This window comes from Lepisosteus platostomus, chromosome 3 (assembly GCF_059453375.1).
Source record: "Lepisosteus platostomus isolate fLepPlt1 chromosome 3, fLepPlt1.hap1, whole genome shotgun sequence".
In the NCBI taxonomy this organism is placed as follows: Eukaryota; Metazoa; Chordata; class Actinopteri; order Semionotiformes; family Lepisosteidae; genus Lepisosteus; species Lepisosteus platostomus.
Genome location: NC_142613.1, coordinates 58,658,648 through 58,674,789, shown reverse-complemented (window position 1 = coordinate 58,674,789; position 16,142 = coordinate 58,658,648). Strand labels below are relative to the sequence as shown.

Below are 16,142 nucleotides of genomic sequence, written 5' to 3'. Positions count from 1 at the left end.
TTCATCTTGCTTTTCCTACCTCCTCACCAGTTCCTACTTTCCACTAGCTGCCAAAGCTCTATGTCACAATATTGTAAACAGAGAAGGAATACCTGTAACTTAGCATTTCTTAAAACATAAAGAACAGGAATCCTTACATTTATTCTGTTGGTTGTTAAAAATCATGGATAACAACAAACTATATATTTATGCACTATACCCTAGTAAATATTTTGTCTAATAATTAAGAAATGTATATTCTTGGCTTTCAGATTATTTTGTGATGTTTGTATTTATTTAGAATGCCAAAGTTAAAAAAAAAACCATTAGAAAACATTATTTTCATGCTAAGCAGCAGAAACAAATATTTATTTTGAATGCGGTTTATACCCAGTGATGAATTGTGAATTTTCCAGGGTGTGTAATAAAATTATCCTCTGTTGCATTATGTATTTTCCAAGTGTTTTTGGATTTTTTGAAAAAAAAAAAGGCTTTTACTTTTAAAAAATATAAAATGAAAAAAAACATGGTACATTTACATTTTCTTGCAGTATTTCAGCAGTCTACGGACCGGCAGTCTCTACAGCTCAAGTCAAAGGTAAAAGAATAGCATTTACAGTATCTCAGCTAAAAGGACCCATGGATGTTAGCACTTCTCCGGTGCAGCTGAGACAAGACAACATGGGCTGGTGGATCAACCAAAGTACTGTCTCATTCACACAATAAGAAGCATGCCATAAAACAGGCTTCAACATGTACAGTATGTGTTTGACGCCTGTAGCTTTATCCATTGATAGAAATGGCATTTTCACTACTATGTAGATGGCACTCTTTTCTTTGGTCAAGAAGGCCTCTTCCCTCGAAACACTTTGTGTGTATAGCACTGCACATAAAGGAACCCCAAACCCTGAAGTGCAACACTCACCTGGGTGAAAAAGACACTACAGTATGTGCCAGCTGTCCCACTATACAGACCTGGTGAAGAACTGAGAAATTGCTTCACTAATTAAATTAAGGAGTGATTTCTAAGAAACCAGCTCTGAGGGATATCTGTCTATCTTATGGACAGCTCCATGTCATATTGAATCAGGTATTAGCAGAAAATTCAAAAATAAATCCTTCACTTATTAAACGAATCCAAAACTTAAAATATATAAAACAATTCATATGAATTCTTTCAAAGATTAAATTGTATTTTTGTTCTTTATGCCCCAAAGAACTAATTGATATTTTAATGGTGAAGTGACCACATAAACTTTATAAGTTTAAACAGAAACAAAAGAATACAAATACCAAAACAAGAGGATATACAGTATGTTATCAGCAGCAGAATGGCAAATCATTTCAACTGGACTAAGATCATACAGTACATATTCTCTCAAAGCATATGAGCTTACACTGAATTACAAAAACAGAGGTATATACAGTACAGGGCTCTGCCTTTTTGTAAAGTGCAACCCTGACTTTGGAGTGATATAATTGCAAAAAAAGCAAAACAAATGAAATAAAAAATGTGTAAAAAGTCAGGTACCAGGCATTTGGCATACAGAAGAGTGTCGTGATGCGACAGATGGCCACATTTGTACCTTTCTTAGACATTCCATTATATCTGGGGCCACAAATGTTTACATAAAAAGACCCTGAGTGTCTTTTTATCCACTCTGAGATAAAAACAGACAATTCTAGCACGGTAGCATGTCCTGGCTGAGTTTTTTCTTGCGGTTGCCTCGGAGAAGAATGCTGTCCATGTGTATCAATGCCTGTCCGATGTCAGTGTTCATTCTGTTGCCGAAAGTCTGGTTCATCGTGTTTGGCACTTTATCTGAGAACACAGTCACATACGTAGGTAAGGCCTTCTCTTCTCTCAGCCTTCCCTGGAAGAAAGATAAGAAAGAGAAATGCCCTGCTGTGAGGCTGTGTGTTCAGTAATCCCAAGCAATTTCAAGTTTAGGGCTTGAGACAATCAAGTCTATCCATCTGGCCAATCATTCTCTGAACTGTTTCTGAGCTTTTCACCACACTGGGAAACAAATTTGTAGAGGATCAAGTGTAGCCAATAATTATTTCTAGACTTTTCTGAAAGCTTATTTCTGTTTCTGTAAATGGCAGTAAAGTTATAGTCATATTCATCTGGGTGTGATTGTGTAAATCATCCTAAATTTATGTTTTACGCCCATGTTTACCCATCTTTCAATATAAATTATTTCTATTATACTATCTTTACATATGTTTTAGACACATTATATGTACATTTTAAAAAGCAGAAAAGCTGAAATTGCAAGACAGAATGCCTACTGTATATTCTAAATGACCTTACCAGCTGGTCATAATTCTTAAGAAAACTCCAGTTCTTTTGCCTGTTGACAAGAAAAAAAGAAAATTAATAAAACACACATATGTATCATAAGATACAGAATAGCTTGTGTTGATGCTAGAAAGCCATGGTGCCTGGTCTTCTGGATTTTGTTCCAATCAAGTTCTTAATCACAAGCTAATTTAATTTTGATTTTCAAGTTGCGATGTATTTTAAAATGTGTTTTTCAGCTCTTAAAAAGTTGAATGAGATTTTGAATTCGTATCAGCCCCTCTTCAAATTCCTGGGTTACAGAACTGAAGAGGATATATTATGTAAAGGTTTTCTCAGCCAGTAGTAAAATAAAGCGCATGTTCTGTAACGGTGGGTATCTACTGTAAGTATTCTAGCAGAAAGCTTCCTTATGGCTGGGAACCCGGGTAAATTACAGTCTTAACGCATTAAACATGCATCACCACAACAAACAGTCTGGAAACGAAAGCAAACACAATATTGTTGAGTATACACCGTCACAGTAGAAAAGTGAATATACAAATACACTATAACGATATTTTAATTTGTAAAACATAGGAGCATTTTATGCTAATTAAACCTGTGTAATGTCTTTGTGATAGAATGTGCTTCGTTGAACGTTTTTTTCCGGGATTAAGAGTGAAGTATGCCTTTTTTCAGTGTGAGGAGTAGTATTTCACTTACCATTGTCTAGCTCCTTCCAATTCTGCGTGCACAAACTCCCTCCACACCTGGTCTTGTTTAACTGGGTCTTTGTAGTCGGGGTCCACAGCTGACTGAGACTTATTTCCAGACGACACTGCCCTGCTCTTTTGTCTGGAGACGGACACAGAAGAATTCGATGTCACAGCAGCGACTGGTCTGTCTGGCAAACGATACCCTGCCGACGTTGCTCGCCTAAAATTGGTCTGAGGGCTCGCCATCGTAAATCAAATGAGAGAGAGAAAACGGAGACTTGAACGCAGACGTCTTGTCTTCCAAATTGCTTGACTTTTATTCTCGGTTTTGAGCTGTTATTTCTACCGTATTGAGAACAAAGTAGTTGTTTTTTTCTGAAATAAATACAGACAGTCCTTGGCTGAGTGTTATTACTTTATTATACAGATGCGCATTTTCACTAGAGCCATCCGCACTGAAGGTATTCCAGTTTAAAAATTCAGAAACACGAGTTACTCGTCTAGCTGAAGTGAGTCTGGCCAGGCAAAAGCGCAACACCAAAGGCTGAACACTTGTTTACTCAGTGTTTCCCTTGGAGACGGATCTAAAGCCCAATTGTTTTTCATTACCCTGGAAAGATTTACTGGATTGTATAATAAATTGCATTTTTGTTCAAAAATAGAAACATAAATAAAAACTACACAGCATTTCGTTTTTAATATTTTAAATACCGTTCAATTTAAATCTGTGAGCGCAATTTTTCAAAATACTAATGTATCTTTGTGTTACCTACGGAATCCACATGGGATGTCTTCAGAGGAAATCGTGTAACGCAAGACACTCTTGACTAGACAGAATTTTCCAGTTTTAAATGTATTGTATCGTTCACAGTACATCTACACTCAAAAATACCTCTGTGCTCTTATGTTCATTTAGCGCTGCTTTTTTTCTCAGATGATGGCGAAAAACATTTAGCGTTTATCATCAACCATTTTACAACAAATAAATACGTATGTTTCAATTAATTTAATGCTGCCAACGGTGCTTTTATGAATAAAACTGCAATTAGTTGTTAATTATTCACCTTCAGAGAAGAAGGGAGAATACTAATCCATCATAAATATTTTACATAGTGTTTTTTTTTGCTTTCCTTGTGTTGTGTATAAGAACTGCAGCTAATAGAGTTTTAGCTGTATGTTTTATGAAACATCTTTTTCAAAGATGTAGAAGTCTGACAGAAGGAACTTACATATTACAGTATATATATATTAATCTAATACAATATAAATGATACATACAGTTAAGGATTAATGTTTTAGAGATTTTTCTAAGATCTCCTGAGGATATTTTATGCGTTTTGCACATTCACTTTTTGACTAAGTTGAAACACTGTTAATTCCATGGCAATTAAAAACAAACCACAGACTCCTTTTGAGACCTAATTTTATTGATGACTGGTAGGAAAATAGCACTTTTCCTACTCATTCACTCTATGTTTTATTAAAAAACTACACCAAAGAAAGACAATTCTGACAATGACAAAGAACATTTTTTTGGTGTCATGCCTGTACTGCAATACTACCTTGATGCAAAAGAAGTTAGAGGCATTAAAGGATGCTTTTCTGTTGGCCTTATGAAGGCTGTTTAGCCATCCATTATTTTATAAATGATTATATCTCTATTTAATACTTAAATTGCTTAAATTGAAGTTCATTGTGTTAATCATACTGTAACACCTCGAGGTTCATGTGGGCGCCCTCGCTGCTGCCACCTCAGGTCAGCCCTCCACCATCAGGGATTTGAACCCAGGCCTCTGGCATCACTAAACAGGGACCCAGCTTCTTGAGCCAAAGGGAAATCTCCCATTAGCTTGGCGGCTGCAGTCCCTGCTATTCACAGGGAAAGGTGGTGACGTCACCACGCTGGTAAGCCAGCTCTCACTGTCAGGCTGGGGCTGACTGTGGAGGATTGGGATCCAATGCAGTGCTCTATGAAGGGTAGGCGCAAGACGTAGGCGTAGTCAGAGTAAACAGGCAGGGGTCCGAGTTCGGAAAGGCATAGAAGAGGCGTTGTTGTAGAATCGGTAGGCGAAGGCGTAATCGGGGAAACAGGCTGGGGTCGGAGTCCAGGAAGGCGTTGAAGAGGCGTCGGAGTGCATTCAGAAGGCGGAGGCGTTATTGAGGAGACAGGCAGGGGTCAGGATCCGAGAGAGCGTTCTAGAGGCGAAGATACGAAATAGAGAGGCTAAGACGTTGTCGGAAAAAGCAGGGTCAAGGTCCAGGAGAGAAACAGTTGTATCGCGAAGGAGTTGGTCGAAGGTAAGCTCAGGGAGAGAATCTCAATCGTGAGCACTGACAGGGGGACTAATGAGGGTTTAAATAGAGGACTGATTGATGCGTGCACGTTTGGTACTGGGAGAGCTCGTGGGAATGAGGGAGCGCTTGCCTGCATGAGGGAGATTCGTGACACTCACAAGCAACGGAGGCCGTATGCGTTACACTCTCCCCCACTTAATTTGCCATCCTCGGTGAAGGGCTATCCCATCCCACTCTGACACCAATGTAACGCTCCAGGGTTCATGTGGGCCCCCTCGCCGCTGCCACATCAGGTCACCATCAGGGACTCAAACCCAGACCTCTGGCATCACTCAACAGGGACCCAGCCTCTTGAGGGAAATCTCCCTTCAGCCTGGCAGTTGCGGTCCCTGCTATTCACAGGGAAGGACGGTGACGTCACCGCTCTGGTAAGCCGGCTCTCACAACCAATGGTGGCCGTATGCGTTACAATACACTGGTATTATCCTTAACACAGCATCTTCAGGAGATCCTGGAGAGATGAGATGGTGCTGAAGGAGTGAGCAGGGAGTACAGAGAGGGAAAGACTGAGGTTATGGAGTGCTGTAGTTGGCAAGATGAGGACTATCTGTGGAGACCAGTGGGAAAGGAGTTGTCTGGAAAAGCAGGCAGCTGGATCACTGGAGGGCGTCCGCTGGGAGGATAAAGACAATGGGACTAGCAGTATCACAGATGTGGTTCAGCAATCCACCACATGGATTGTCCCAGGTTTGTTGTAAGACCCTATGCGAGGCGGTAGAATCCAGAGGAGACAGGAGGCAGACTTCAGGGAAGACACTGAAGGGTTTGTTGGTGATGGTAGTGAACAGTGACAGTACGTGAACAGGTGCACAAGGGAATAATCAAAGGCAACCAATTCCAGGCAGGTCCACACAAAGGTCAGGGCAACGTCCAAAACTCCTATACCAAGAGATCCATCCAGATCCAAAGGACAAGGCTAAAATCCCCGGAAACAAGGAACATCGAGGGATCATGTGGCGACGTCCTCCAGGCCCCTGGCTCAGAGATCAAGGATGTTGGGGATGAGGCCTATGCCCTCATGCGAGCCATAGCCTGGTAGTTGGGCCTCTAGACATCCGCAGTCCATTGCTGAGCCTTGAGCCCTGGAGGCTCTGGGGTTATATAGGGAGAGACAAACAAGGCACACCGGGAGAACATACAAACGATTACACAGAACTAATGACAAGAGAGCAGGGGAGCACCCTCTAGAGGAGGGATGACATTGGTGACAAGCAGAATGTGAAGAAGGGCTGGTGGAGGATCTCTTTTTTAGAAGGGTGTAAGTAGTAGCCTTACATCAATTTGATCTCAAACTCAGAGCCATTCTAGCCATTCTAGCAGAGAGTCCAGTATGCTCAATTTGATGATTGACCAGTAGATTTAATGTGTGATTGATAGGCAGCTGGTTTTATTGAGGGGCAATCTGATCTCGTTTGCACGGGGCTGGTGGAAGGCAAAGTCCCTGAGCGAAAGCACTGGTCACCCTGGCAATGACAGGACGCAAGCTACTCCCAGTCATGGTGTGACAGTTATTATCAGCAATGTCATCTTTCATGCTTTAGTTAATAGTGAATTTACTGGCAGCAGTAAAAACCTGTGTGCAAAGAAATCTGAATGGTGTTTTTAGATCAGCTGTAATTGATTTTTAAAGTTGGTGCCAATTACTGATTTGATGTGACTATGGTGACAAAATGGTGACATATGGCGAGCTGATCAATTCAGACTTTCTGTCCTTATTTTTATGTCAATAAAAAAGTTATGTGCTTCAGTGAAGTATTGTACTATTAAATGGTTGAAAAGCAGATGAAAACATTCTGGAAAATAATGTGTTTCCATGGCCAACTAGTTCAATCTTAAAGTATAAGTATGAGCATATATATATATAATTCCTTCAATCTTTAAATTCTGACAATATGCCTGGGTTTTAAAAAATATGCAAAGGGATGATATGCAGAAGTTGCACAGCCATATTGTTTGCCACAGTTATCTGCCAAGACATGCTGAATCTCTTATCAGTCATTTTGTAATGATGTACTTCTGCAATTGAGCAACCAAATTCCTGTTAAGTAAATCATTTGATATGCCTTTTTGTAAGAGATGCCTGTACATATGATTATTGGAACTTAAAAAAAATAAAACATTTCAATGTACTGTTTAACATATATTATCATTATTTGATTATACATTATCATATTTTTGAAGGGACCAATTAAGGATAGATTAGAAGCCTGGAATAGCATTATTCTTCACATCATTTTAGAACACAAATACACACAAACACACACACAGAGTATCAATTTAGTACAGTATATGCAGGGAAAACATTATGTATTAAATTAATTTTTTTTAATCTTCTTAACACTCAATACCGTTGACTACATTAAACATTTCCTCTTTAGACAGAATTTAAATTTGGACACTTTTAGTTTATTTAAAAGAGTGAAAGTAAACAGAAAAGAACAGCGTGTCTTTTAACTTTGAACACTGTGACCTGCTGCTATTTACTTTATAAGCAACTGAGCTAACCGGATTATGGGAAAGTAAATTAGCTTCTTTGATTTCCAGTCAAAATGTTGAAATACCAGGAGGGGGTTTATCTCAAAACAGTGCTCAGCCAGCCTTGCATAAGAGAGGCAGTGATCGAGGGTAACATATTCATAGGTGTCTATATTCAGATGAACTACACTTACAGACTGAAAAAAAGCAAATAGAGGGTAAGTAGTAAAAATATAGTTTGTCCTGTTGAGCATTTATATATAAAAACATAGTGAAAATGTTAATGTTACATGATTGATTTTTTTTTCTTAATAAATACATTATGAAGACTGAAATAGTCCATTAATGAGGAAACAGTAAAAGGTAGGTGAAAAGGTAGAGAACAATATCTATGGTAAGGGAATAATTTTACACAAATGATCTTTTACTGTATATAAATATTGTTGGTTATATTGAGAAATATACCAATTAAAGACAGAGTACTGTGAGTTAAACTGGAGAAAATTAAGTCTGTTTAATGGATAAAAAACACCTAGCATTTTTGTGAATTTTAAAAACAAAGAACTAAAATGTTTCCATTGAATGTTTCTTTTAACACAGGTATGATGATTTCCTGGGTCTGCCTTGTCATCTTTGCATGGTATTGTACCATTGCATTATCCTGTCCTGAACAATGCACTTGCTATTCATCTCCTAATGGCACTGCTGTTGTGTGTGTGTCTCTCACAAATTTTCCCAAAGCTATCCCCAGCGACACAGTATCTCTCTCCATTGAGTTCACCAACTTGACCAACATAGTCTCTGAAGATCTGAGGGGGTTTTCCAGCCTACAGGAGCTCCACCTGTCTGGGAACCAGATCAGAAAGCTGCCTGAGGACTTCCTCCGTCACCTCCCTCTGCTCCACACACTGGATCTCACTGGAAATCTTCTGCAGGATCTTCCGCCTGGAGTATTTTGCTGTTCTCCGCTGCAGAATTTGGTCCTTAAAGGCAACCGGCTCCTGTCTGTCAATCCTCTATGGTTCCAAGGGATGAGCAACTTGACCTGGCTGGACCTTTCAGACAACAAACTGAGTTCCCTCCCCTTGGCTGCTTTCCACAATCTGTCTTCCTTGAAAACCTTGAGCCTCGGCAACAACAAGCTGGAGAAGCTGCCAGAAGGTTGTTTAAATGTCCTGCCAAGCCTGGAGATCCTCCATCTTGATGACAATGAGCTCAGCTCCCTTGCTCCTAACACCTTTGACTTCACAGTAAGACTGACCCAGCTTAACCTCCAAGATAACAAACTGAAGAAGCTCCCACAAGGACTTTTTCAAAAGCTTCAAAGGCTGGAAATCCTGAGTTTAAATGACAACAGGCTGACTGCAGTTCCACTGGGGCTCTTTGACAAACTGGAGGTATTGGGTGTAGAAACAGGACAAGGTCTGGATCTTTCCGGAAACCCCTGGAAATGTGACTGCGAAGTGGCATACCTGTGGCAATGGCTGACCAACCACAAAGACAAAGTGTTCTTCCAAAACAAAACCCAGTGTGCAACACCAGATGAACTTAAAGGGAAACCTATCACATCCCTAACTGAGCAGGAGGTTGCTGGGTCTTGCTAAGAAGGTCTGCAAGATTATTGGACCTTTCAGATCAACATTTGACAACCTGAGGTAGAGCTTCTCCATTATAAATTACTTTATCAGGGGAGTTTAGTTTAGTTCCTACCAGTACAAAACTCATATATTGTATATAGGGGGTATGGAAGAATTCCTGTGTCTCAGAATCAAAACACTGAAAACTATATTCTTTCAAAAAATAATTTAAAAAATGGTAGGGGCCCCGTAGTATATGCAGGGAAATGAGGAATTCTGGGATTTTGGACATTTTGAAAATTATTCAACAGTTTATTATATGTGCACATTATATTTGGTGTTTAATTGTTATTTGTGAAACAAAATTGTACTTTGCTTACTATGGAAAATATTTCTTTATTTTCTCCTAGAATTATGTTCACAAACATAAAGTCTGGCTAAAGCAAGCTACAGGTATATGTCTACCCTTGATAAACATATCTGTTACTTTTTATTGTTACTTTTACCATACCCTGCCTCTAATTACTCTACTATCACTTTTGTCCTCTGTAAGTAAAGCCTGAAATGTGACCCAGTTTTCTTTTATTGCAGAATCCAGCACTATCCCAAAACCCTGATAAAAAATAACAGCTTTATCTGTTGCATCGTGTTTGCTTTTATTTGTTCACTCAGAGACATGTACTGTATAAAAACTGGTTCATATTAGAACAACATGACAGAAGGCCACAAGATGGCATCAAACTCACATCAGTTTGAGATTCCATTCAGCTGTAATTAAAGGACAGGCGAATAGCTTTAAAACATTAAAACATTACATGACAGTTATGTTTTGTATCTTGGTCAGAGGTAAGGAAAATAATTACACTATATACACAGATTAACAGGGTATTAAAAAAACCCAGATCACACACACTTTACCAAAAAAACACTTAAGACCTTCAGTTGTGAATACTGGAAAAAAGCAGTCCACTGAAAATGTTAATGTAAAAGCTGAGAACAAGTGTATGAAGTGAGTTCAAGAGGCCATCTGAGAACAGGTGTAGGACATCACTGGTCCAACTGATTGATTTGAGAATGCTGGGAATACTGATTCTTGACTGGTTGGTCAAACTGTCCTTTGTGTAACAATACCTCGGTAAGACTGACATTTATTTCTCTCCTTATTGCTGTCATGGTAGTTTTGCAATAGATTATCAATCTGGATATTGTGACAGTCCTGGAAAGAATTTCCTTTCTAATTAAGTAAAGTGTAAATAAAGCACTGTGTAGTTCTCATGTATTAAGGTCCCTGAGCCATATTACTTAAGAAAGAGAAATCTTTTACAATGTAGGAATACTTATTGTTGGTATGAATATAACTGGTGGTGATCTCTGGGGCTTTAAGAAAAGTTCACATTAATATTGGCATGGACTTGGCTGAAAACACTTCTGTGAGGTAGTGTAGATGACCTCAAACACATATTGAAATCAGTTTATTATATAGATTAATCAGAATAGTACTAGTTTGTAGAACTCTATATTGTGCAAATGTCTTATGGAAACATTTGAAAATACTCCTTAGCCTTTTAGACTGTTTTTTTTTTCTAAAAATGTTTTCCCCCCTTTGTTGTGCTGGGTGGTTTTCAGTGGGTCAGGCCATCATCTGGGAGTTTCGCAATGGTGTTTTTAAGATTAAAGACTGGCCTTGGGAAGTTCAATGATGACACTGGCAAAGAAACGACAGGCACGACGAATCAAAAGGCTACGGAGTTAATCTTGTGGCTGGGGCTTTGGGTGCCATATCAGATGTCATGTATTCTGCCACATCTACTCTCTACTTCATTTTGGACAGAGATATTATTTTGAGGTACTTAAACCGAGGCAAATTATTGGGATAACAGTGTATTTTCTTCTAGCCCTTTGGAATCAGTGCAGTCTTGTTCTACTGATTCTCACACCGCAGCTAAGATTCAAAGATTATATTATCCCTCCTACCTTCTGTAGTTTACTAAAGGCACAGATGTCTTGAGACAGATGAGCTTTCTCAAATTCCTTAAGAACCCAACTTTCAAAAGCTGCCTACTAGCCTTTTGACTTTGATGAATGAATAAACCTAACTTTTTTAAACTTTTAGGGACAGACAATTTGCATCCTTTATTAATAATTCATAATTCATCATTTAATGTGATTTTAGATAAGATGGAATGATACAATCTACTGCTTTATGTATGTATAAATCTATGTTTATACATATTTCCCCATAATATTTTTGATTAGTTTTAATTAAACCCACTCATGCCTTATTTGCCTGGCAATATGTGTCTTTAAACACTATACACTATACACTATGCATGGCTGGCTCATATTCAAGTCTACACACTGAACTGTGGCTAAATATAGAAGGATGTGCTCTTTCATGTGGCCTTTTCATGGAAGAACTCATGGCAGAGAAATGAAGTCATTAAATACACGCCAATTCAAGGTTACATTGTTTGTGGGTTTTTAAACTCCCCCCAAAATGAAAATGAATAAATATTTTGTTATTTTTAAGATATTCTGGTGTGATTTCAGGCTGTTCGGTGGGTGTTTTTGTTGTTACTTTATAGTGCTTAATGGAAAAAAATCATTTTAGGACTGGAATTTGAACACACTGTATATAAATTGTGTGTATAGTATAAATATATATAGTGTATTAAATGTGTTTCTAGCTTTTGAGAGGCCAAGTGATTTCTTTTGTAGAACAGCTCTAAGAAACACTGAACGTCAATTGCTTCAGAGCACAAATTGCACTTGTGAATCAGTGGTATGCACCTGGCCATAAGCAGTTTGTGCCTTCTGTACCATTTCTGCACCAAACAAGAAGAGGACACTGATAATGTGTCCGCATTGATGAAAACACAAATAAGATACAATTTAAACAAGTAAACATTTTAAATGAGCAAACATTTACTGTCATGATATATGCCTTCAGAATGTAATTTTCAAATTGACGACCATGATAATGTGCCCACTTTCAAACTGCCCTGAACTTTTGCTGATATGTACAATACAGTACATACACTCTTTTCCTATTTCCCTCACACCTGAAGAAGCAGCTGAAACTTGTCTTGTGTCTCTTCTCTTTCCAACATGGAATAACTTTAACTTTTCCTTTATAATCCCAAAATGTCCCATAATGTAAAAGACATTTACTTTTCATTACACATTAAGTGTTACAGTTACACTAAAGTGTCCACATGAATCTTTCAGTTACTGTAGAGAGTTAGGTACAGTATTTACATTAAAGAATTAATCAAATCCATTTCAAGCCAATGATAATACCGTAATAAAGTGAAAAGCCATGAGTCCAGCCCTTATTAAAGATTTGTGCAGAAAACAATGATATTTTAATTGTAGTGTGATGTTAAGCATACTGAAACAAAAACATGTCAGAGAATGAGAATGGGTTTGCTTTCTCAAGCATGAAACCATACAGGTAAATTAAGGAGAATAAAAAATAAAACAGAGACCTTTCTAAGGAGATCTATTGTGGTGAACATTTATAAGGGAAAGTTGCATTCTAACCAGAGAGCTTAGCTGCAATTGTAACTGGAGACGCTGCCTCTCAACTTAAAGCAAATCCAGCAACAAAGGACAGTATTATTACTCTTAAGTTCCTACAAGCTCTTTAATTTCAGGCCACAAAATGTACCTTCTCTATCTGCATGGAAGAATGAAAACGGCAACTTTTAGACGTGCAATTTAAAAATGCACAGTGTATACAGTAAAAACTGAGCATGTCTGTGAAAAGCATCGTCAATAAGAACACTTCAAAGTAACAAGAATCACACTTTCTTGCTAAGCATCCCTTTCTATACTTCAGACTGATCCAGCAAATTTGATTTTGGATTTAGGAAGATAGAGATCAATATACCTAGGTTCAATCTGACCTTGCAGGTTGTTGCTATGGTTTGCGGAATTTCAGTAAGGAATCAAGAAAACTAAGCCTTTTCCAAAACTATTTGCAATAACCACAATACAAGACTACCTGAATTGCACACAATCTCTTAAGATACGTCAGGCCCTCACTGAGAATCCACCTGCTTTTGCTTTTTTATCTGAAATCTTAATGTATCTGTAAGTAATTTAGTAAATAATAATTAAATAGAAGGTTCCTGATTCACAGGACATAAATTACATAATGCTCAGGATTAGAGAACATTGACATCTTGATTTATTTTGTAGACATCAAAGCAGTACATCACATTTTTAAAAGGTGATCACTATAAAAATCATCACAAAATATGATACAGCCATACATATATGTCTATGTACAGGGATACCTAGATTATTGCTTCTTTATTATAATTATTCGATACAATAACTCATTATGAAAGGTAAGCCAGACACTAATACTTTGATGTGATGGGTCTGGTCATTCCTTAAATTTGATTGTCCAAAGAAGAGAATATAGAAGAATTCTTGAGTATTTATACCATAAAAACTATGGAATTAAATCGAACAAAATTATACTTAAATTAAAGTAAACTTTACAAAACACTACTAAAACTTCATTTAGGAAATTGTCCATTTTGGTAACCATAACACAAAAGGTATTATATATAGCCTTAGAATATGTTCAAAGAAGAGCAACACAAATGATCCTTGGTCTCAAGGGACTGTTGAACATGAAACATTACATTTCTTCAGTCCAGGAAATTGAAGGGAGATTTGATCCCAGCATACTAAATCCTAAGAAATATAGAAATCTCCAACCCAGGGGACTGTTTTTAACTAAACAGAATTTATTGGAAACTTATGGGGAAATCATTGAGTTTGAATTCATTCAAAAGAGTAAACGCCCAGCTAAGGGGTTGAACTCTGAGTCCCTTTAATAAATAACGGTGTAAAATTTTAGATTCTCTTAGCTACTAAACCACAAGAATTAACAAGATGGGTTGAATGACCCGTGGCCTCATTCTGTTTGCAGATCTACAGTATGTCAAGTTCTTATGATATTTAGTGAGCTTTGTTATTTTGTTCCATGGAGGTCCTACATACTGAGGGAAACTATCATTTATATGACTATTGTATAACTGCATTGTTGAATTTTCTAATCCGCTCTCAGAAGCAAATCAAGGCTGGGCATGATTAGTATTGAACTGGGAGATCTCTAAGTGAAAACTGCTATGCTTCTGTAAGTGATACTGGTGGACACGTAAGTGGCAGCATTTGAAATTTTTAGACTAACGTCCCACCATGGTGACAGGAAACACTGTGTATTAGGAGGTGTTGTCCATTGAATAAGATGTTATATAATATATATAATGAGCAACTACTGTATGTGATCATAAATAATCTCCTGCTTTAGAAATATTTAATGTTTTCATTGAAGAAACAATTTCAAAATTGTAGTTAAAGACACTAAATTACCTTAATTTTAAAATAAAATTAAACATTTTGTGCAAACTTAGCATGGCTATTATTTCAATAAAATTGCTTTAGTGCACTTAACCACTCACATTAATTAGACCTGTCCACACAGACATCTCTGAAGGTATCAACAGAACACACAAATTAAAATACAGTACATATCTTATTTCTAAAATGGTAATATGACAACAGGAAACAAGCTATAATTCTACAGATAATTCCATTTGCATTATAAACTGGAAACTAACTACTGTACAGTATACTGTATGTCTTATCTTGAAAATAGAATTTGAAAGATGAGAATAAATATTGACCACACAAGAACCAAGCAAACAGAAGGTGCATTATGAATACAGAATTAATTTCATGTTACTGCTTGTTCCCACATCAATTTCCACATGGATGTTCAAAACATTTTTTCTTTCTTAGCTGATACGTCTAACAAAATAAATATTAAGATTTAAGAGCTTTTGATTACAAAAATGTGTAAAAAATCAGAATACCTGTAGATTGTACATAAAATAAAAATGTCTGAGTGATTAGTTATTCTGTATTCAAGTAAAAAAACAGATAAAGCTTATTTTAAAAAATTTCAGTCCTTAAAAACTGACAAACGTACTGTAAATATGATTCAAGTCTTTAAAAGATGGCAACAATTCAGATGTGCATGCTATAGTTCTTGAAAAAAAAATTGTAAATGACTTGATCTACTTACCCTTTAGCATCTTTGGATCCCAAGTTGAAATACGAATATGACAAAGCCATAGCTGCAGAGGAGACTATACAGTGTCAGAAACAAGTTCCTTAGAATGCCAGTCTGAGACACTGAGCCTGTTTTCACAGTAACTGTGAATTGTAAGTAAAATTCTTCCTCCATAGCAACACTAGTTGCTGTTTACAACTGAACAAAGGTACTTTTCACGATGGAGCTCTTAAACATATGTTTCCTGTACACTTCTAAAGCTAAATCTTAAAATTAAAGCATAACACTTGCGTAACACATTTGGGAATGTTTTTCATGTACAGTAAGTGTGCTTATCTGTTTTTGTAAGCCCATTGATCTTACTTTTGACTGGATACAATAAGCACTACACAGGGCCTTTAGGCTTTTTGAATCAAAATGAAATAAGTATGAACTTCTTCAGCCTTTTTATAAATTATGAAGGGTAAGGGCATGCTTCTGATTTATTCAACCGGCATCTTGAATGGTAAATAATCATTTCTAAACATGATGACAACGCACTGATTATCACACCACTACTATTTACCACAGAATTACTCTGGAATTCTGCAGCCTAGTTCTGGTAGAGGAGTTTCTAGTATCTTCTAACTAATCCATTGACTGAAAACATAATTGTTACC

At 37.3% G+C, this 16,142-nt stretch overlaps 2 protein-coding genes across 5 annotated transcripts; one reads left to right on the top strand and one right to left on the bottom strand.

Moving 5' to 3' along the window:
* Positions 1-315: 315 nt before the first annotated feature.
* On the bottom strand, positions 316-15,659 carry cimip5 (ciliary microtubule inner protein 5). Of its 3 annotated transcripts, none has more exons than XM_088626193.1 (4): positions 15,496-15,659; positions 2,990-3,121; positions 2,297-2,336; positions 316-1,853 (listed from the first exon to the last, which is right to left on the bottom strand). In XM_088626193.1, exons 1-4 carry the CDS (start codon positions 15,543-15,545, stop codon positions 1,662-1,664), a joined length of 414 nt encoding a protein of 137 aa, XP_088482319.1. In that variant the 5' UTR covers positions 15,546-15,659; the 3' UTR covers positions 316-1,661. The 3 variants fall into 3 exon arrangements, with proteins under 3 accessions (XP_088482319.1, XP_088482318.1, XP_088482317.1); XM_088626192.1 differs by lacking the exon at positions 15,496-15,659 and adding an exon at positions 3,752-3,887; XM_088626191.1 differs by lacking the exon at positions 15,496-15,659 and having other exon boundaries at positions 2,990-3,591.
* LOC148675154 (uncharacterized) lies at positions 7,875-12,081 on the top strand. Of its 2 annotated transcripts, XR_015935458.1 has the most exons (3): positions 7,875-8,030; positions 8,413-9,467; positions 9,981-12,081. XR_015935458.1 is itself a non-coding variant. In XM_088626190.1 (2 exons), exon 2 carries the CDS (start codon positions 8,415-8,417, stop codon positions 9,414-9,416), a length of 1,002 nt encoding a protein of 333 aa, XP_088482316.1. In that variant the 5' UTR covers positions 7,875-8,030; positions 8,413-8,414; the 3' UTR covers positions 9,417-12,081. The 2 variants fall into 2 exon arrangements, 1 of the variants encoding a protein (XP_088482316.1); XM_088626190.1 differs by having other exon boundaries at positions 8,413-12,081.
* Positions 15,660-16,142: the final 483 nt, after the last annotated feature.